Raw genomic sequence first — 22,455 nt, 5'->3', positions numbered from 1 at the left:
AGCCTCAGCCCCTTCGGGGGGGGGGGCAGGAGGAAATGCACTTCTGTGCCCCCCCCCACGAGGCTGCCCTTTGCTGCCAACTGGTGCATGTAGCTGCACATTTCATTTTCACCCACATCCCATTTAGCACGGCAGATTTAAAGCAGATGCAATCGCTACATGTGGATCGTTGGTGCCTGATGGACTGAGCCATCCTTGAGCGAGCGCTTGTGAAGGCCCCCCCCCATCTCAATGCTCCCCACCCCACCCTGGAAGCACAGACGCAGGAGCCTCGTCCCATGAGAACACTCTTTAATGAGGAAACAGAAACGCACAGGGCAGCAGGCGCTATCACAGCCATTACAAGACTATCCCAACGGAGGGGCGGGCGGGGGGCTGGTTGCACTCAGGAGGCCGGGACTCCTCCTCCTCCTCCTCCTCCTCCGTGGTCCTGGGGCAAAGGAGTCCTCTGTCGTGCCCCCCACCAGCCTCGCACACCTACGGGGACCAACTAGTGGGGGGGGGGAGAAGGTGCACAAGTAACGGTTCACACGTCACACTACTCCAGAGGGAGACCAGGTGGGTGGGCGGGTGGGCAGAGGGGTGGTGGAGGGGGGCTCTGTGGCCCCAACAGTCAGCCAGGGCAAGGGGGAGGGGGCTAGCACCATCGTGTTAAAAGAGGGATGGGGGAATGGGGGGGGTTGAGTATGCTGGCGCCTCTCAAGACATCCCATACCTCAACGGGGTGCCTTCCCACCCCCGGCACCTCTCAGGTTAAACGGGTGCTCTCCACTATGGGCTGAGACCCTGACTGGCTCCCCCCCCCAAGCTCTTCACAGTGGGTCACAGAGGACAATGCCCCCAGCCCCTCTTCCTCTGCAAAGTGGCAAGGAGAGGCCTCAAGGCTTTGGGGAGCAGCCAGCCTCCTCCTCCTCCTGGCTCTCTGGTCCCCTCACCCCCTCACTACCCAATCTCCATGGAGGGGGGGCACTCCCTACCCAAAGATCAGAAAGGGATTCCTGCCTCCCATCGGTCTTCAAAAGGTGCAGATGCAAAAGCTCCATATCCTATGCTGGAATGTGGGGAGAGAGGAGGGAGGGGCTTACGGTGCCCCTTCCCCCAGTCCCCTTGCTCTAACCACTGCGCTGCACTCTCTAGGGGGAGCCCAGGGGTCCTGGCCCTCCTCTTGCGCCCTTGGCTCAGGGCCCTCTCTGGCAATTCTTGCCTGGTGGGCTCACGGAAAGACGGGGTGGGTGGGAGTTCTCCCATTTTAGCCCTCCCCCCTTGCAAGAGAAGGCACTGAGGAGCTCAGTGGGGCATATGGGGGGCAGGCAGCAGAGAACCCCCCCATCCACCTCATGGCATCATCATCCCCCCCCCGGGGAAGAGAGCAAAAGAGGGGGGTCCCACTACTGCTAAGCAATGTTGGGATGAACCTCACTGCACAGCCAATGCTGCTTGGAAAGGGGGGGGCTCCACCCTAGAGACCTGCCCAGTCCCCCCCCACCTGCCTCCCCCTTTCTATCCTACTGCTAGTCACACAAAGCACCTTTTATTTCAGGATTACTCTTTTTTTTTTCCACGTGATGCACAAACAAGTCAAAATGTCACTTATCCAAAAAACCCAACGTGCAAAACAGAAAGGAACTGGGGCCCAGGTGGGCCCCCCTTGGCCCTGCCCCCTCCCTAAGACGGCCCCCACCCCCACCACCCGTGGCACTTGGGGGAGCTGCCCCCCTCCACTAGGAAGAAAGAGACAGAAGCAGCCCAGCATTGCCTCCCACCCCCCCACCCCCCTGTGCATCAGCCTGTGTTTCCACGCAGCCTGGAGTGAGGGGGGGTGCCTCTGGCCTCGGGACCCCTCGGCAGCCTCCTTCTGGGGAGGGGTCTTGGTGGGGGGTCATCACGACATCCGGTGTGAAGTGCTGGTCTTCGGTGGCAGCTCTGGTGAAAGGTGTGTCTGCCTCGAGCCCGCAGGGCGTGGGGGGAGCAGCCGGGCGAGTGGAGGGGGGCGGCGACGGCGTCCTTAGTTGGGGGACAAGTCGGGGGAGCAGCTACCAAATGCCGCTAGACCTGCCTCCGGGGGGAGCGAGAATCCGGGCCGAAGCTCGCTTTGGAACATGGTCATCGATCTGAGAACCTGGAGACAGAGAAGGACGAGGTGGTCAGAAGCACACCGGCAACGGGGGGGGGCACATCCTGTCCCATCCAGGCCAAAAGGGGGGAGCCCACAAGGACCAGCCGGGGAGGAGAACAGCTGCAGCGAGGACCCCCGTAAACAGCTCCACCAGTTCTCCCCCAAATTCAGGCGCAACCCCCCACCCCACCCCACTGCCAGGCCTAGAAAAAACTCTTTCCTGCAATTGCAATTGGGGGCAAGCAAAGGTTGAGGAGGGAGCAGGGGCCCCAACTAAAGAGAGCAGAAGGGACTTCGGCCCCTCAATATTTGTGGGGAGGGGCTGAGCACCCCCCATATTGAGGGGTCATTATCCCCTGCCGCCCACCAGGCAAGCACTTCCACACTGGGCAGGAGCGGGGCATGCCATGTGATGCCAGGCCCCCCCTCCATGTGGGGGGCAAGTCAGCACCCCTGGAGGGGAGACAGAAGCAGCAGAGAGGAAGATTCACCTTATGCACCAGGGCCTGCAATCCCCCTTCCCTGCCCCCCCCCACTGCTGAGCAATTCAAGGAAGAGGAAGAGACCCTCATAGTGGCTATAATCCCCCGGGGTTGAGCTGGAGGAGGAGTTGCTCCCACGCTTTTCATGGAGGGGGACGACCTACCAGGTCCAATTCAGCAGCAAAGGTAAAGGTAAAGGGACCCCTGACCATTAGGTCCAGTCGTGACCGACTCTGGGGTTGCGCGCTCATCTCGCATTATTGGCCGAGGGAGCCGGCGTACAGCTTCCGGGTCATGTGGCCAGCATGACAAAGCCGCTTCTGGCAAACCAGAGCAGCACATGGAAAGGCCGTTTACCTTCCCGCTGTAGCGGTTCCTATTTATCTACAGGTACTTGCATTTTGACGTGCTTTTGAACTGCTAGGTTGGCAGGAGCTGGGACCAAGCAACGGGAGCTCACCCCGTCACAGGGATTCGAACCACCGACCTTCTGATCAGCAAGCCCTAGGCTCAGTGGTTTAACCACAGCACCACCTGGGTCCCCTTAGCAGCAAAAGCACCTCCAAAAATTCCCAAGCAGGACTTTGGAGGCCAGACTGAAGCCTCTCACTTTTGACATCTGGCATTAAGTTTGAGTGCCAGACTTAGCACCCCTTGTTCTGCCAGCCTTGAGTAAGAGGCATGCCCCCCACCCTGCCATCTAAAGGGCCAAGAGGCCAAAAGATACAGGCTGGCAGCCTCCCCCCACTTTGCTCTGGGAAGCAGATTCCCCATTGCCAACCACGGCTTCTGCACATAACAGAGTCCTCTTCACAGAGGTCAATACAAAGAGAATCATCCCCCCCCCCGGCCAAAAAAGGAAAAAAAATCACATCACTGGTGCAGCCTGCCTTCTTGCCTACTCATCGCCCCATGAAAGCCCCCCCCCCTAAAATGACTGACCATGCAACCTCCAGCAGAAGAGATGCCACCTAAACCCCTCACACGCTCTGGGGACCCCAGCCCCAGAGCTCAGAGCCCCCAGGCACTCTCAGGTCCAAACCAGATGCAAACAATGGGATTGGAGAGGGGGAGAGAAGTTTAGCTCTCTCTCACGCCCTGCTCTGGGACCAAGAAAGACCTCCTTTTTGGAAGCTGCTATTTGCATATCAACTCCCTTGAAATGGAAATAGAAATTTTGGAGTGGGGTTTTCTTCTCACGACTGTGGCAGAGAATGCCAAAGAGGGAGGAGGTTTTTCCCTGCCAGATATTAGTTTATACTATGAGGCATCTTGTCTCTGTTGACTGAAGGAATGGATGACATTAGAGAATTCACATATTCTAGATCTAGAAGGTCATGATAATATTTCTGGTTAGCATGCTTATTTATGGTATGAAAAAGTGAAAGTTCATAAAGGATTTACAAATCATATAATTAGGGGAAAAGTAGAGTATGCATAAATATAAGAATTTATTAGAGGTAAAAAAAAACACCACTTTGGCTCTCACCGTTGGAAGCCATAGCGATAAAGAAAAAGAATATGATAGAAAGATGGACAACTTAAAGAAATTTATTAAAACGAGGGAGGAGAGTACAAATTAAAAGAATTTAAGGAATTATCAGGAAAATTAACAACATGATACAATATCATCATTTGAATGAAGTATTTAAGAAAGATAAGATACGAGGGTTTGGGGAACAAATATCACAACTGGAGAGACACCTGTTGGAATGTAATGTAAATTTGCTGTCTAAAATATTATTGGAATGGGAGACAAAGGATGAGCAAGTGAAATCCTCAATAATACATTGGGCAATAGATATTGGTCATAATATAGACATGGAAGCACGGGAACAATTGTGGAATATGGATATAAAATTTACAGCATGTTATGGTCTAAGAGAAAATTATATGAAAATGATATGTCGATGGTATCTAATACCGAGCAAGTTGGCAAAAATGTATAAATCTAAATCAAATAAGTGTTGGAAATGTAAAGAGAAAGAAGGTTCTTTTTATCATATGTGGTGGTCTTGTAGTAAGGTTAAAGTTTACTGGGAAATGATATATAATGAAATGAAAAGAATGCTTTAAAAAACCTTTATAAAAAACCCAAAAACTTTTCTTTGGGGAATTACAAGGACAGAACTACCTAAAATGTATAGAAACTTATTCATGTATGTTACTACAGCGGCAAGAATGTTATTTGCCCAAAAATGGAAAAAGCAGAAGTCCCAGCAAAGGAAGAATTGATGCAAAAACTTATGGAATGTGCAGAAATGGCAAAACTTACCAGAAGAATAAGAAATCAAGATAACAAATTTTTATAAAAGAATGGAAATGGTTTATTGAATATTCACGGTTAAATTATAAACAGATAAAAACATCGGCAGGATTATTGTAACAACCTGCAGTTTTATAAGAGTATATATTTAAAGTAGATGAATAAATGAGCAAATTAAGTTAATTTGGATATACAGAAGGTAAAGGTAAAGGGACCCCTGACCATTAGGTCCAGTCGTGACCGACTCTGGGGTTGCGGCGCTCATCTCGCGCTATTGGCCGAGGGAGCCGGCATACAGCTTCCGGGTCATGTGGCCAGTATGACAAAGCCGCTTCTGGTGAACCAGAGCAGCACACGGAAACGCCGTTTACCTTCCCGCCAGAGCGGTACCCATTTATCTACTTGCACTTTGAGGTGCTTTCAAACTGCTTGGTTGACAGGAGCTGGGACCGAGCAACGAGAGCTCATCCCGTTGCGGGGATTCAAACCGCCGACCTTCTGATCGGCAAGCCCAAGAGGCTCAGTGGTTTAACCCACAGCGCCACCCATTAAAAACAAATTTAAGGAGCCGCAGAAAGAGGGAGGGAGGAAGTCAAGTTTTGAAATGTCAAAATGATTGTAAAATTAGTGAAATGTATAAAATCAGTGAAAAGTATAAACTTGAAAAGCATAAATAAATAAATAAATAAATAAATAAATGTGAAAAAAGGACTGTGGCAGAGAATGAAGGAAAGGGACCCCCTGCCCCTCCTCCAACTGAGATTTCAGGCAAGCGGCAGAGCCCTAAGCCCCACATGCCAACCCCTAAGCCCCACATGCCGCCTCCTTGCCTGGCCCTACTGCTCCCTCTCGGCCACGGCTGGCAGTGCTGGCAAGAGGCTTCTCTGCTATGAGCAGCACTGCTTCTGTGTAGCCCTGCAGGTGTGCCTCAAGGGGGGGGGAAGGGGCTGAACGGGGTGCTATCCTGACCCAGCCAAAATACCCAACACTGTGGAACCGACTTCCTGCAAGAGTCGTAGCCTCTCCTTCCTTGGAGGTGTTTAAACAGAGGTTGGCTGGCTACCTGCCCGGGATTCTTGCATTGCAGGGGGCTGGGCTGGAGGACCCTTGGGAGCCCCTTCCAGGACGCTATGCCCACCTCTCCAAGAGAGCGGCCTGGTCGGACTCCGGCCTGCACCCTCCTCTCGGTCTCCCTTCTCTTCATTCCCACCCAATGCAGGTCAATAACCAAGATCACGGGGAGACTTTGGAGGGGGTGGGGAGCAGGCACTGCAGGAATTGGGGGGCGGGGGGCTCTGCTGGGTGGTGGGGCAGGGGAGGTGGGAAGCCAGATCCTAGCCCTCCTGGGGCAGCTGGCTATGCAGGGCAGGGGGTGCAGAACGGGGGGCAAGGCAGGAGGCGGGAGGGGGGCAACCGGGGCAGGGAAGATGCAGCCAGGGGGTGCAAGGAGCATGGCAGGGGGGTTCTCCCGCCTCTGTGCGCCCTCCCCCACAGAAGGCCCCGCGCTCCAGCCCCGCTCTTACCGGATAGGCTGAAGCCGGACTCGTGGAGATCGCGCATGCCCCCGTGTCTCGTGGCCGGCCGGGTGGGCGTGTCTGCCAGGGGTGTCCCAGTCTCTTTTTTCCCAGGGTGCGCAACCACGGCCACGTCCCCCAGGTAGGGGGTGCGGTCCACGCCCCTAAGCTTTAAACTCTGAGCAGAGCAAAACAACAAAAGGCACACGCAAACACAGGTCAACGGAAAAGGCGGCCTCTGGAGACCCCAACGCCAGCGAGGAGCCGCCACCCCAAGGTGGGAAAAGGGGGAGCCTGCCTCTTGGGGGGCTCGGGGTGGGCGGGCGGGTGAAATGCAGGTCGGGGTGGGGGCTTGGGTTGGGAGGGAGCAGTGGGCTCTGGGGGCTGGGAACGGGGGCTCCTCTCATTTCCCCCTGTGCCCCCCTTGACCAGCAAGTACTGGGCCCTTGGTGCCGTGTCTGCCAACCTCCAGTCCACTGCCAGGGACCCCCTCCTGATGCCGCTCTCTGCTACCGCTCCTCGCCCCAGACTGCCACTGGTCAAACTCCAATGCATGCTGGGAGTTCGTGTAAAATCTGGAGAGCCCGGGGGGGGGCTCCCCAGCCCACTCCAAGGCTCACGGAGAATGCCTCCCCTCCCTTTACAGCAAGGACCACAAGGGGAAGTGCGGCGAAGAAGTGGGTGCTGGTTGCTTGTCTCACCCCCTCTTCAGCCCCCACCCCTTGGGAGCATTCCCTCGGCTCCCCCTGCAGAGCTTGGCTGCCCCCCATCCCAGGAAGGACTAAACGGCCTTCACAGTCCTTGTGCCAACTCTAACATTCCAGGATTCGGGGGGGGGGAGGACTGGGGTGCCATGGGTGGGCATTCTTGGTGACCTCCCTAAGCCCCCTCCTTTGGGTCTCTTGGTCATTCCTCTGCTCTCCTGCCAGCCTCTCTCTCCCGGGACCAACATCCTCCCCTCCCAGTCAAGCCTCTTAATCCCTAAGTTGCCCCTCTGCTCAAGTGGTAGCCATTTCAGTCCTGTCCCACCCCTCACCCCCCTTCTAGCCAAGTCTCACTAACCAGGCCAGGCCTGGCCAAGCCCCAACACTTCTCCTTGCAGGAAAAAGGTGAGGCATTTCCTTCCTCTTTTGAAAAAGCAAAAAGACAAAACCCCAAACACCTGGATGCCGATTTCTGCACTTGGATGCCCAAATCACAAGCACACCTGGGATGCCCAGTCCTGCTCTCCACCGTCTGTGCCTCCCCCTGCCCCGCTATCCTCCCCCCGCACCCCCCCAACTCCCACACTCCTGCCCTAAAAGGAGGAACTGGGGGGCTCCAGCCTTTCCCCCTGCCCCCCTCTGGGCGTGCCCCTCCTCCTCCTCTTCCTCTGCAGAGCCCCCTCCCCCCACTCATGGTATTCTTCCCTCTGCTGCTAAATGCAGCGGCAAGGCTGCCTTGTAATGCAAGGCACTGCCCTGCCCTCCCTCCCTGCCTCCCTCTCCCCTCTGCCCCGGTTACCTTTTCCCGTTGCACCAGCTTCTTGTAGACGGAGTCTGGGAAGGAGCGGAGGGGGCAGAACTTGCCGGTGCCCTCGGCACACATGAAGACGCCGTTCTCGTAGACCACGCGCCCGCGGCTGATGGTGACCAGGGGCACCCCGTGGCAGCGCATGTTCTCAAAGAGGTTCACATCCCCACCCTGGACCTGGGTGCTGGCCGAGATGGTCCTGGGAGGAGCAGGGAATGGGGAGGTGAGGCAGGGCTTGGGCTGGCAGCTGCTCCAACTCCCTCTTGGGCCAAGGCTTGGCTGGCTCCCAGCCCCCTCCCTGCTCCTTTAGAAGCAGCAGGGCAAAGACTTCTGGAACATTGTCAACATTGTACTGTGGGCATTGATAGATTTTTCTAATTTACCCTTCTCTGTTGTAATTTGGGAAAGGAGGGAGATAGATAAATATGGAAATAATAACATGCGATGTCAAAGTGAGGCAGGATGAGGCCTCCAAGCAAAGAGCAGGAACTTCCTCCCAGGCGTGTCTTTGAAATGGGCCCTTTGCCCAATTCACTCTGCAGGTTTCCCTCCTAGCTTTTCATCTCAGAAACGCATGATGCCCACACCATCTGGGGGAGGGCAGTGACTTCAAAGAGGGAAAACTAGAAAGGGCCCCCAGCGCCATACATGTGGTGACCCCGTGAGCAGCGATGGAGGAGCCCCAGCAAGAGGAATGGAGCAGCAGGCTTGGGGAGAGCCACCTCGCAAGGCTGCAGAAATTGAGGGGGGGGAGAGCCCTTCTGCTTCTTGCCAGAGGTGGCAGAGGGGGAATGGAACGGGGTATCCCGAGAGACAGCGTGGCTGGCTCCCTGGCACCCTGACCAGGAGGACTCCACGCTGCAATATTTAGCTGCAGCTCAGGGTGTCCCCTTCCCTTGACAGAAGCAGGATGCAGTGGTGCGCTTGCGCCATCTACTGTGTGCTGTGAAAGCAGCAGGATCAGAGCCCAGGGAAATGGACTGCAAACATCCACTGGGCAAGGAGGACAGTAGTTTGCCCCTGCGCAACTGAGGAGGAAGAAGAAGAGACCTTTGCGTAGGCCCCAGAAGCAAATGGGTCTTCTCTGCCAATGCACTAAAGGCATAGCTGCCAAGTTTTCCCTTTTCTCGCGAGGAAGCCTATTCAGCATAAGGGAATTTCCCTTTAAAAAAGGGAAAACTTGGCAGCTATGACTAAAGGGACTTAAGAGAGAGCCCAGGGGTCTGGCGAAATTGGAGCCCTCCTTTTGGCACTGAAACTGGGTGTCTTTCCCTGAGAAGCAGAGACGCCTGCAGGGGTTTCAACAGGCTTGTTTACTGGGAGTTGTAGCTCATTTCTGAACTGTGACGGGAGTTGGGGAAGGCAGCCTTCCCCAACCTGGCGCCCTCCAGCTGTTTTCGACTGCCCCTCCCTTGAGCTCCAGCCAACACGGGTTGCAGCTTCAGAGGAAGGGTAGAGCACATGCCTGGCATGCAGAAGGCCGCAGGCTCAGTCCCCAATGGCAGCATCTCTGAGCAGGGCTGAGAAAAAAGGCTCCTGTCTGAATCCCTGCAGAGCTGCTGTTGCTGTTGCTGCTGCCGGTCAGTGCAGATGACATTGCGCTAGATGGAATGAGGGTCTGACATGGTACAAGGCAGCTTCCTATGTCCCCCCCCCCCCCCGCGCTATGAGGTCGTGGTGCCTCTGTGGCAGAAAGGCAGGCCTGGTTGGGAAGGGAGCAGGGAAGAGGGTGAAGCCTTTCCTCATTACCTATTTAATTGGCATACGAATGGCTTCCCACAAAAACGCCTTGAAGCAATCAAAACCCCCAGCACCAAGAACCACTGAAAATCCGATGCATGCTGGAAACATTCTTGTTTGGACAAATCTACCCAGAAGCTTAGAAAGCTGGTGGAGGTTTTGTTCTGCTTTTAGTCTACTGCTTGTGTTTTTTCTAACCTTCAGGAAGCCTATCAATTTTACAAAATAATATATCAATCCATCAAATAAACTAATGCAGCAAGCATTGGACACACAGCCATGATGCTGGGGAGAATCTTTGTGAGCATCCTTGCCCCCCCCCCCCGCTTCCCTGGGGAGCCTGGCTTCTGAAGCAGCATCAGGCAAAAGCAACCCCCCCCCTATCAACTCCCCTCTTCTCACAGCCCGTAAGTCCCAGGCCACCACTCCCAACATGGCCCCACTGACACACAGCCCCCTCCCTGTTCCTCATGGCCCCTTTGTGTCCCCCCCACCTACTTGGTGGCCTCTGGGTCCCACACGACCACGTCTGCATCGGCCCCAGGGATGATGCGGCCTTTGCGGGGGTACATGTTGTAGATCTTGGCAGCGTTGGAGCTGGTGATGGCGACAAAGCGGTTCTCGTCCATCTTGCCCCCCACCTGAGGGGAGAGAGAGAGGTCAGAGAACTTGGCAGGAGCTGGGTGGGGGGAGGGAGCTGATGGAAAATACTCTGGGAGAGCCCCCCACCACCACCAGAGGACCACTCCCTGGTCTGGATTGCTGCCTTTGAAATGGCCTTGCCAAGCCCTCTCCACAGGGCTGCCATGGGACTCCCCCCCCTGTTGAAAGGGAACCCGGGTGTGTGTGTGCTGGGATGGATCCAGGAGCACCCCCCCATGTTAGTTTGTATGCCCCCTGGCTACTGGAGGGCAGGCGGTGCTGGTGGCTGGGAAGGAGGTAAGGGGAGCTCTGCCGGGGGGGGGGGCTGCCCTGAGCCCCTTTCTTTCACATGTGGGCAGCCAGCCAGAAGGGTCCCAGGAGGGCTTCCTCCAAGCCCCTCCTGCTAGCCTTTGTCCCTGGGTGGAGCCACAGGGAGTGAGGGCTACATTCTGGGGAGAAGGGGCACTGGAAGCTGACTGGGGGAAAGGGATGGGCAGGGGGTTGGGGGTCAGAAGCAGAAGGGGAGAGGAGGGAGACGGCTCCGACGGGTGGAGAGTCATGAGCTTCCACACCACCGTCTCCTGCCTGGCAGGACCAGGAGAGGACGGAAGTGAGAGAAGCAGAGGCAGGTCACACGCAGGCGCAGTCTTCTCCTGCTTACGGGCAGCTCAGGTGGGGAAGAGACATAAGCGGAGGTCTCTGTTGTGGCAACCCCACATCAGATGCACACCTGAGAGGAGCGGAGAGATGATGTGGGGCTGAAGGACATGCCTTCCCCTATCTTGCAAGCGAAGCCTTCGATAGTGAAGAGTTAATTCCTTGCTTGACGGCCTCTGACACCCCAGGCCCCCTCCCCTCCCCATGGCGGGATGGGGGCATCTTGCGCAAAGGGGTGCCGTGGGGTGTGCCTCCACCTACCACTCCCCGTTCCCAGATGACGGCCATGCGGTCCTGCACTCCGCTGACTCCGTGGGGGATCTTGGTGAAGTCCTCCTTGCCCATGGCCTTCTGCTTGGTGGTGAAGGGTCGGTGGTCGGAGGCCACCACGTTCAGGGTGTCACTGCGGGGAGAGCTGGTCTTAGCCACCCCTCACCAGCTTCCCTTCCCTCCCTCCCTGCCTTCGTTCCGGGACCCCCTTCCTCCTCCTCCTCCTCTCTCTCCATCCCCCAGGGCTGGATCTCCCCCCAGCTCAGGCCCCCTTACTTGGCAAGCAGGCTCATGAGGTAGGTGGAGGTGTTGGTGTCCAGCCGCAAGGGCGGGACAGTGACGTAAGCTGCCGCGTGGGACCAGTCCTGGTGGTAGTAGTGCAAGCCCGTCAGCGCCGTGTGGGCCGTGGTGGTCTCTGCGTACACCACCTTCCCTGCGGGGAAGCAAGGGGAGGGACCTCAGGCCTGGCCGTGGGGCGGGGAGGGAGTGGTTTCCTCAAGAGCCCCACCCACAGCAAGCAGAGGCCCATAGTTCAGCTGTGCACTCGAGGGGATGCCAAAGACACTTTGTGTTTATTTTATTGGGTTTATATACAGTCATACCTCATGTTACGGCCACTTCAGGTTACGTGTTTGTGGGTTGCGGACTGCAGGAAACCCGGAAGTACCGAAACGGGTTACTTCTGGGTTTTGCAGCTCACGCATGCGCAGAAGCACTAAATCGCGCTTCACGCATGCACAGAAGCGCCAAATCGCGCCCGCGCTTGCACAGGCGTGGCACTTCAGGATGCTAACGCTGTGCGTTGCAGAGGTGCCTCCGCCATGGATTACGTCTGCAACCTGAGGTTCCACTGTGCCACCCTTCATCATAAGGTCTCAGGGCGGTTCACAGAATTATAAAATACAGGATAAAAAAACATGAGAAACAAAACAAAACAAAACAGCAAAACAATCTCACAGACACAGTTAAAAGGATGTAGAATATTAATCAGCCCAAGGCCTGGTTAAAAAGTAACATTTTCACCTGGCAACTAAAGATCTGTAAGGAAGGCGCCAGGCGAGCCTCCCTGGGGAGAGCATTCCACAAATGGGGAGCCACCACAGAGAAGGCCCGTTCTCGTGGTGCCACCCTCTGGAGTTATCATGGAGGAGGCACACAAAGAAGGGCCTCAGAGAGTGATCTCAGGGTCTGGAAGGTTAACTGCAGAGTTGGGAGGGACCCCAAGGGCACCCCAAAACAGGCACCCCAGCCAATTGGGGAGAAGAGACCCACTCCTCGCAACGGCTAGCAAGGAGGGGCAGGATGGGTCCAGGGGCTGGGACATGCAAAGGACATGGTTGCCATCTCTCCCTGCAGTTGCCATGTGGGCACATTCTGCCCCGAGGAGACACCTCCTGCTCCGGTTCCAGGGGACGCCACTCACCTTGCATCTTGGCGGTGGCAATGACGTCCCCGGCTGACATGCTGGAGACGTTGACCAGGTAGACGGGGCAGTGAGTCTGCCGAGGGAGGAGGAGCAGAAGGACAAAAAGAAGATGAAAGGCGTCAGGGGGCTTGTGGCAATGAGAGAGACCTGGGGACCAAGGCGTCCAAGGCACCATCCACCTGCTATGGCAAAGGGACCCCCACCCAGCCGTGCAAGAAGACACAGCCTGGGTCCTCTGCATGAGAAAGAGGGGGCGGGTAAGGCTGCTCACCCGGTTAGCGATGGTGATTACCCGATGCGTAGCTTCAGCTTCCAACTGCGATGCAGAGAGAAAGAGAGAGAGATGAGGCAGGCAGCAGCCCGGCCAACAGAACCCCAACGCTTCCCCCTCATCCCAGCAGTGACCAATTGCTCTAGCTCATGGGGTGGGGCACAAACTGGGCAAGAGTCTGCCCCGGTGAAGCCAGTGGGCACGGGTGGGTGAGCTCAGTCCTGGAGCTCAGCAGGGCACAGGTGTCCCCCCCCCACTTCTGAGCAGCGCCCCCAAGCTCAGCCAGCTGCCCCCAACCTCGCATGTGCAGCAAAGTCCCTCCTCCACCGCCTTCCTCCTGGCTGGGTGGACGGCAGTCTCTTTCCCCATCTTAAGGCTGCCCCCTCAGGGCCAAGAGACTTGGAAGGGGGCCCCCCTCTCCTGAAAACAACCCACTAGGCAACTTGGCAGCCTCTGCAAGGAGAGACCCTGCAAGTTCCCAAACTGCCTGCTTCTCTCTTGGGCCTTGGAGGGAGCGAGATTCCTAGCAGGCCAGGGGTGTTCATTCATGAGTGGGCCTCCTTCCTTCTTTCCTTCCTTGGTGGGCACCCTTACCTCCTCCGGCCGGCTGATCTCGATCCCTTCCGGGCCAGTGATGCCCAGCTCCAGGGCTTCCCTAGCCCCCTGCAGGGAAAGGCAGAAGAGGGGGTCAGTCTGGGGTGGGGGTGGGTACAGGGCTCACCTTCTTCCTGCCCCCTTGCTGGTCCCTGCCTCTTTCTCCCCTCTCCCAGGGGAGGACAGCCTATGGATCGGCGGATGGGATTTAATTTTCAAACAGCCACCCCCCTTCCACTGCCACCCCCTGGCTGCAGCCCTGCCGCGTCCCCCCCTGCCCCCCCCCGAGCAGCTCACCTCGGCCACCAGCTCTCCATTCTCGGCGTGGACGCGGGCGATGGCGCCAATGTCCTTGCAGGCGTGGAAGACCTGGTAGAGCTCGCTGTCCCGCAGCATGTACAAGTCCTTGTAGGTCATGAACATCTGGAAGGAGTTGATGCCCTTCTCCCGCACAAGGGTCTCCATCTCCGCCTTCACCTGAGGCAGAAGGGGCAGGTTGTCATTTGACCAAAGGTCTCGCCTGCCCACCGACACCCTGGCTGCCGTGGAAACGCTGTGAGCCCAACGCAGAGGGCCAAAGCCACAGGCTGGGCCTTGAGATCATCTAATGCGCCCAAATCTACGCCCCTGATGAACATAGGAAGGTGAGCTAGGAATCTCATGGGGAAGTTGGTGAAAATCCTGAACATTTCCAGACCTTCCTATTTACAGGGGCATGTTTGGAAGCAGGTAGTAATGGACATTGATGTACTTACTTACTTACTGCTCTGCTGCTTCACGGAGGCCCCCACCCACCCTCTGGAGCCCCTCCCCTCAAGAGGCTCCCAATCCTCTCCCTGGAGTTCTCCCCACATCACAATGTCTTCTGACTTTGGTTGCTTCCAGCTTTCCTCTGCAGACTGGCTCACTCACTCGAGTCACCTGGAACATGCTGTTCTGTGCCTGGATCTGTGAGGAGCTGGTCCTGCCTTTGAGCAATGGGCTCTTTGGCCCTGCCAGCCCTGCAGGGAGGGACCACAAATGGGAGGGGAAAGCCTCTGGGGAGGGTCCTCTTCCAGGAATCTGCTCATGCCTTGTTCAAGAGGCATGTTTTGTCTCTGTATTCTGTGCAGGCCGTTGGTCTATGTTTGGTAATCTTAATAATAATAATACTTTTATGTTGCCCCCAGCTGCCCCAGCCACTCTGGGCAGCTCCCAACAAAATATTAGAAACAAAATAAAACATCAAACAGGCCTAAAAGTCAAATAGTTCTTAAATTCCTTGACGTCTGATGGGATGGTGCTCCGCAGGGCAGGCGCCACTACAGAAGAGAGAGGCCGCGTCTGGGTGCCCCAAGCTGTGATGAAATGGTCCTGTGCAGGTAAGGCACAGGTGAGGGGGGAGTCTTCTCCCAGTGCCAGAAGCCAGGCAAGGCAGCGCCAAAGACCACCAAAGAGGGGAAGCTGGAGGGGGAGGAAGTGGCCAACCGTGGAGGGAAAGGCAAGGCCATTACAGCTGTCAGGGGGCCAGGAGGAGGAAAGAGCTGAGCCACAAACACCCAAACAAGAGGCTAAGGAGGTCAAGCCTGGGGAACAAGATGGCTGTGAGCAGGGGTCTAATCCAGCAAGAATTACCAGCCGGCAGATGCTCCACGGCCCTTGAAGCAGCTTGAGGCCATGTGACGGCCGGCCAGCATGCTTGAGACCCCTGGCCTTGGCCTTGAGATCCTGCTACGGCCTGGCAGTTGGCCTGGGGAAAATCTCCGCAGGCTGGAGCAGGTGGGGAGGGTGGTAGCTGGATGGCTGCAGAAGCCCTGGCAGGAGGAGGCACTGGAGAGAGAAGGGGCCACCACTCAGTGGCAAAGCCCCAGGCACCCTCCCCAAGAGTGGCCTCTCCCCCCGGGGCTGCAGTGAGGGCAACCAGAAGGGTCAGGCCGATGGAGCACCTCCCAGGGAAGAAAGTTTGCAGCGTTGGGGGCTTTTTAGGTTAAAGGGGAATTAAGAGGCAAAAGGATGGCAATTTATAAAATGATGGAATATACAGAAATGGCGAAACATACCGGAAAAATAAGAAATCAAGGTAACAAACTTTTTTATAAAAGAATAGAAATAGTTTATTGAATATTTAATTGTAAACAGATAAGAACATTGGCAAGCTTCATAAGAGTTATATAAGAGTATATATTTAAAGTAGATGAATAAATGAACAAATTAAGTTAATTTGGGTATGCAGAAGATATTAAAAATAAATTTAAGGAACCGCAGAAAGAGGGGGGAAGGAAGTCCAGTTTTGAAATGTTAAAATGACTGTAAAACTACTGAAATGTATAAATCACAAATAAAAATGAATAAATAAAATTATGCGCGGCACAGAGAAAAAGGGGAAGGAAAAGTTTTTCTCTTCTCCTTTCGCCATAATCTGTGGCATCAAATGAGGTTGAAAGTGGGAAGATTTGGGGCAGATAAAAGGAAGGACTTCTTCATGCAGTGCAAAGTTAATCTATGGAACTCCCTCCCACAGGAGGGCTCTGCCTCCACAGTTGGAGGCAGCAATGTTTCTGAAGACCCGTTGCTAAAAATCACGGGAGGGGAGGGGGCTCTTGGGCTCAGGTCCTGCTTGTGGGTTTCCCATAATGGAAATCTGCTTGGTCACTGTGAGAAGAGGATGCAGAATGCGATGGGCTTTGGACCTGATCCAGCAGGCACTCCTTGTGCTCTTGCAAGACTCCACTTTGGGACCCCTAAAGGCCCACTGCTGCCAGTCAAGGCAAAAGACCTCCTGATCCTGAGTCAGGGAAACCAACAAGCCCCCCCCCCCGTCAGTGCGCCCACTCCCCTCTTACCTTTGGTGCCCACCAGGTGATGCCCATGTGCAGGGCGTAGTCGCAGCACACCTTGGGGTCGGCCAGGCTGCGGCACTTTTCGTAGGCGTCCAGGAGGGAGATGTCCTTGTCCGGAAGCACGTGCCCAATCACCATCGTGGTTCCCCCCACCAGGGCAGCCTGGGCACAGGGGCAAAGGGAAGCTGGTGAGAGTTGCCCCTGTGGGAACCCCAAAAGCGCTTCCAGAGGAGTGAACCACCAACGCCCAACGCAGCCTTTCTGGCGTGGAGGTGCTGGGCCAGGAGCCAGCAGGAAGCATTTCTTGCTAATGCAAAGAGAAGGCCGCGTCCTCAGCTGACACTTGTGGGACATCAGCTAATCCCCAAAGCTGCTTTTTTTTAGGGGGGGGGGAGGAGAGGGAGAAGCTGGCTGCCTTGCCTATATTCCCTCAAGGAATGGTTCTGGGTTCCAAGGCCTTCACAATTTCAAGAGAATCCAAGGCTGAGATCTCAGGGGGACGGGGACGGGGTTGGTGAGCAGAAGCAGGAGACCCCTTTCTATTGCCCTGGTTGTGTTCAGCACATGGCACTCAGGACTAAACATGCTTCCTCCCTGGGGTGCCCAAGCTGCCCCAACAGTTCTCCTGGCATGTCAGGAAAATGAAGAGAGAGAGAGAGAGAGAGACAACAGGCTGGGGGGGGGAGAGTTTGCTCACAGCCTAAATTTAGGTGAAGGGGCTCAGTGCCCAGAAACTACTTTGAACGCCAGGGATTGAACCACGGCAAACATGATGTGAGCATGTGCAGAATGCATTCCTTCACCAGCAAGCCATCAACTCACAGGAACCCTGGTCACAGCAGCCACGGGAGGTGGAGAGCAGGTGGAGAAGATTTGAGGGCCCCCCCCAAGAGCTGCTGGACTCCCCACATCCATCAACTGCAGTCAGGACAGCCAATGGCCAGGGATGGTGGGAGTTGTAGCTAAGCAACACCAGAGGGTCACAGATGTCTCCCTTTCCCCACATTCTCTTCTTGGGGGGGCACAGGTGGAACCCTAGATATACCCACAGGAAGGAAGGAAGGAAGGAAGGAAGGAAGGAAGGAAGGAAGGAAGGAAGGAAGGAAGGAAGGAAGGAAGGAAGAAGTGCCTCACAGGATGATGAAGCATTTCTCCAGAGCACTCTTGTAAACATTTGGACACTGTTCATGGCAGAGGAGACCGTGGTGCCGTGACTGGTGCAAGGGACACCCTGAGCAGCTAGATGGGGAGGGAGGAGGCCTTGTGATGTTAAGCACAGCTCATTCAATCTGCCCTCTGCAGAGCTGGTTTCTGTTGGAAACAGGGGGACGTAGCGGTCATGGGCTTGGTTCTGTGCTAGAACAGTTGCACACCTGTCAAAAAAAGGGGAGTGTGTAGATCCACAGCAGGCTCAATGCTCAGAGAAGGCAAGTCTGTGCACAGCCAGAAGGCCATCTCCGAAGAATTCATGCAGAGCAGCCAAGTGGGTGGGTGGTGTTCAGCAAAATTCTACTCAGAGTAGACCCTCTAAACTTAATGCGCACAACTAGGTTAGGTCCATAAATTTCAAAAGGGCTGCTCTGAGTAGAACTTGCCCAAATGCTTTTTTAAAAACATAGTTGTTTCAGCTGTTTTTATACGTATGTAGCTGTTTTCAACATGGCCATTCCATTAGTCCAGGCATGGCCAAACTTGGCTCTCCAGCAGTTTTGGCTCTACAATTCCCATCATCCCTGACCACTGGTCCTGTTAGCTAGGGATGATGGGAGTTGTAGTCCCAAAACAGCTGGAGGGCCAAGTTTGGCCATGCCTGCATTAGCCAGAGGATTTCTCCTTGCATGATGGAACATTCTTCCCATCTCCCCACTGCCTAAATCTGTTCTAGAAGTTCCACCAACCCAAATCAGATCTGGAGGTGGTGCACAGCTGGAGAGGGGAGGAACCCCCTTGCACAAGAACTATCCTTGCGCAAGCAGAAAAACTTAGTTGAACACCAGCCTACATTTTTATTAGATCGTCAATCACTCAGGGTGCCTCACAGGAAGAAATGAAATAAACAAATAATGCTTATCTGGCTGTTATTTCAATCCTGTTCCCTTTACGATAGCTCTGTTTGGAACTTCTTTTTTAAAAGAGCATTAGCAGGTTGCATCTTTTTGAAAGCCACTTTGGGTTTGCTTGGTAAAGAAAAAACAAAGAAACAAAGAAATAAACAAAGAAGAAAGCCTAAAAACAATTCCTATAAAAATATTAGTAATATGAGTTCCAGTTCCACCACCTTCTGGCTTGGTATTTTTTCAAAAGGGAAAAAACTCCTGCTCTTCTGTGCAGTCTGTTGCTTTTGCCTTGTGTCGGCAAAGGAGCTAAGCACTTTCAGCACCAGAGGCCTGGACAGCTCCCACCAGTCCCCAAGATGACCAGCAGGCAGGCGGATGGGCAGAGATACAGCCCAGTCCGGGCAGGTGGGTGGCTGGGCGGCCAGATCCCCACCCCCAGCTGCTGGGCCTTGCAAGCAGGAGAGCCTCCCCCCCCCCAAAGCAACTGGGGCTTTTGACCAAGCTCCTCTTGAGCAAGGCGGAAGAAGCTGACGCTGCTGCCTGGCCCGGGGTGCCATGAGGAGCAGAGCGGGGCCGTGATGCAAGGGAGACCAGCCCCCGCCATGGGGTGACCTGACTCCTTCCCACACCTGTCCTGCAAATGACACCAGCAGCTGCCACCTGCTCAGCCAAGCTACCCCACTGAGAGGCTCCAACAGCTGCCAGGGAGGCTCCTGTCACATGCTCCCCACTGGTCAACATTTATGTTCTTTCCCCCGGTTCCGGTGCACACTTGGGAAGGGAAAGGCCTCATCGCCCCCCCACCCCCCAGAAAAGGAAACATTGAGGGAGGGAGGGAGGGAAGCCGTCTACACACTCCTCTGCCCAGCGCAGACAGAGCTCTGGAATCACATGGTTGGTGCTGACTAGGAATGCCCTGACTCTACTTACAACATTTAGGCCTCACCCAAAGCAGGCCTGCCCCCTTGCCAAAGGGACAGGTCAGAATTGTCCAGGGGGGGGGGCAGAGGCCAGATCTCACTAAGGACATGGCAAGGCCAGAGTTAGTCCTGAGTCAGAGGGAGATTTGGAGTCCACAGGGATGCTGACACCCAAAATATCTGGAGGGCGTCAGGTTGGCAAAGGCTGCCCTTGGAGGCCCGAGAGGGTTGTATCTATTCACTTCTGCCCTGCGCAGAGTCAGCTCAGTTTGCTCTTTGCTGGGCACAGGTGGCATGGAGGGGCATTGCAGCACCCCTGAGCAATAACAGAGGTGCCTGTGGAAATAAAGGCAGGGGGATGCTGGCTGCCAGACGTGTCCACAGCTGGCTTCCCAACTCCTGGGGCAGAGCTTACCGCTCATTTAAAGCAGGCATCCCCAAACTGCGGCCCTCCAGATGTTTTGGCCTACAACTCCCATGATCCCTAGCTAACAGGACCAGTGGTCGGGGAAGATGGGAATTGTAGTCCAAAACATCTGGAGGGCCGGAGTTTGGGGATGCCTGATTTAAGGCATACTCAAAAAACACTGAAAGCATATGAATTCCCTCAAAGAATCCTGGGAACTGTAGTTTGTCAAGGATGCAGGGAACTGTATGCCTGTGGGGGACACTACAGTTCCCAGGATATTGGGGGGGGGGTGTCATGTGCTTTAAATGTATGTTGGGTTTGCTTTAAAGGGATGGTGTGGACCTGCCCCATCTCTCATCCATTCTGCGGATCTCAAGTCTCCCCAGAAATTGTCTTCCTCTAAGACAGGCACCCCCAAACTCCGGCCCTCCAGATGTTTTGGACTACCAATTCCCATCTTCCCTGACCACTGTTCCTGTTAGCTAGGCATCATGGGAGTCGTAGGCCAAAACATCTGGAGGGCCGCAGCTTGGGGATGCCTGCTCTAAGAGAACACACACACAGGTCAACTGTGGGACAACCCATCATTGCCCAAGACCAGACCACCCGCTGGGCATCCTCCCCACCACACAACCAAGAGAAAGGGAGGGAGACTACCTTGGTGCCATGGTAGAAGTCATCCACGCAGGTGGCGTTCATGAAGGTCTGGTGGAAGTGGGTGCTGGTATCGATGCCCCCCGGGATCACCAGCTTGCCGGTGGCATCGATGACCTTGGCTCCGCCGGGGATCATGAGCTCACGGCCCACCTGCTGGATGATGCCGTTCTCAATGTAGACGTCGGCCTCCAGGGTGCAGTCGTCGTTCACCACCTTCCCCCCCTTGATGAGGATCCGCATCGTGGCAGCGTTGGCGAGCATGGCTCTGGCAAAGGAGGACAGGGCAAAGGAGGTCAGGAGCCGTGGACGCCTGAGCCATGGCTGCTCCCTCCCACCCCCCACTGGCAAGACTCCACAGATCATCCATTGAACAGGATCATGCCATTCCTAGCCCTCTCCTCTCCTTTGAAGGCCATCTAGGTCGGTGGCCATCATTGCTTCCTGTGGGAGGGAGTTCCACAGTTTAACTTATGCCCAGAGGCCGCACTGCCCAGACACCGGAGGGTGAGAGGCACTGCAAATCAGGAAACACGGCACAGGCTGCTCCAGGCCAGCTCCTCAGGCTCAGAGAACACCCAGGGCCATGTTGCCCTCTCTCGTTCTGCCACATTCAGCTGGATATCAGGACCACACGCAAAATGTTTGGTGGACTCCCCCCCTCCCAAGTGTACAACGGCCAGACACATGGGGTCGGATTCACCCAGGTTGTTGCACTGGTTGACGCAAGTTCAATGCTTGGCAGGGGGTTGGACTGGATGGCCCTTGTGGTCTCTTCCAACTCTATAATTCTATGATTCTATGGGTCCTGCTAGTGTAATGTGACCTCCTCTCCCGAAATCTGCTTGGGAGGGCCAGGAGAACCCCCAGAGCTTGAGGTGGGGGGAAGAGAGGTCATTCTGCCTGGTGGAAAGCAGAAGTGCTTTTGCTGACGGGAACAATTGCCTTAGCACTTCATGGAATTCCACCCACCGTCCGGGACGAGGGCATCTCTGCACCTTCTCTGAGAACATGGCTCAGCCTCCGAGGCCTTTCTTGTGGCCCACCTCCCCTGCTGCCAGTCCTACCAGGAGAGAAAGTGAGGCAATAGCCTCTGGCAGCTGCTTTTAAGTGCCCCCAAAAGGCAGCCTATCATTACTTCCTATTATTGCCAGGGAGGAAGGGAGGCACAACGTGGGCACCAAAATAATTGGGCTGCAGACTCTGAGTGCCTTGGCCAGGGGAGGGATGGGGGCAGTAGGTGCTACCCGGCCTCAAGCAGCAAAATGTCTTGGGCCGGCCCAGCATCCGTCCTCTGAGAGAAGTGTGGCTGGTGGGGATGAGGAACATGAGTCCCTGTGGGAATAAAACTGGGACACGGCTTGCAAATGGATCAGCGTTCAAAATTCACCAGGTTCCAGGGGCTTTTTGCCCCCGACTATAATAATAATAATAATAATAATAATAATAATAATAATAATAATAATTTATTATTTATACCCCACCCATCTGGCCGGGTCTCCCCAGCCACTCTGGGCAGCTTCCAACAAAAGAATAAAACACAATAATCTATTAAACATTAAAAGCCTCCCTGAACAGGGCTGCCTTCAGGACTATCGGCTACTTGCAACCAAGTAAAGATGCCCAGATGCCAGGATGGTGTCTTGATGTCTCCCCCATCTGGAGGTGCCTGCCTGGGGATAATTGGCCCTTGCCTGTTTTCACACACGAGAAACACATCCTGTAGAATTCTATCCATTATATTTGAATTTTAGGAACCAAAACGTTGTATTGAAAAGCACAACTTTCAAGCCTGCTGGCCCCCAAGGGGCAACTAGGCATTCTGCTTTGGTGACTTTAACCCTGCTGTAAGGAGCCATTTGGAGCCTTGCTTATATAGCTGAGCTTCTAACACTGGGAAGGATGGCTCCTAGGCGGGGGACAAGGCTCTCAATGGCTACTTGCCACAACGGCTGTCCTCTCCCTCCACTGTCCCCACTGTCTGAGGCAGCCATTGCCCCTGAACACTAGTTGATGAGAATGATTGAGAGGGGAGGGAATTGCTGCTGCACTCAGGTCCTGCTTACGGCCACTGGGTCAGTCCCTATGGAAAGAGGAGCTGGACTA

General features: G+C 55.1%; 1 protein-coding gene across 1 annotated transcript in view; it reads right to left on the bottom strand.

Annotated features, from left to right (window-relative positions):
• Positions 1-276: 276 nt before the first annotated feature.
• DPYSL5 (dihydropyrimidinase like 5) overlaps positions 277-22,455 on the bottom strand; it is a 37,438-nt gene continuing 15,259 nt past the window's right edge. The window contains exons 2-13 of the mRNA XM_060273229.2: positions 20,353-20,617; positions 16,313-16,471; positions 13,788-13,967; positions 13,491-13,559; positions 12,897-12,941; positions 12,623-12,698; positions 11,476-11,632; positions 11,191-11,332; positions 10,129-10,271; positions 7,882-8,089; positions 6,388-6,556; positions 277-2,119 (exon numbers count right to left, since the gene is read on the bottom strand). Coding sequence (XP_060129212.1) covers positions 2,034-2,119; positions 6,388-6,556; positions 7,882-8,089; positions 10,129-10,271; positions 11,191-11,332; positions 11,476-11,632; positions 12,623-12,698; positions 12,897-12,941; positions 13,491-13,559; positions 13,788-13,967; positions 16,313-16,471; positions 20,353-20,613 — 1,695 coding nt within the window. The 5' untranslated portion in view covers positions 20,614-20,617 and the 3' untranslated portion in view covers positions 277-2,033. The remainder of the gene's footprint in view (positions 2,120-6,387; positions 6,557-7,881; positions 8,090-10,128; positions 10,272-11,190; positions 11,333-11,475; positions 11,633-12,622; positions 12,699-12,896; positions 12,942-13,490; positions 13,560-13,787; positions 13,968-16,312; positions 16,472-20,352; positions 20,618-22,455) is intronic.

Source organism: Zootoca vivipara, chromosome 3 (assembly GCF_965207765.1).
Source record: "Zootoca vivipara chromosome 3, rZooViv2.hap1.1, whole genome shotgun sequence".
In the NCBI taxonomy this organism is placed as follows: Eukaryota; Metazoa; Chordata; class Lepidosauria; order Squamata; family Lacertidae; genus Zootoca; species Zootoca vivipara.
This window is presented reverse-complemented; position numbering and strand designations above follow the sequence as displayed.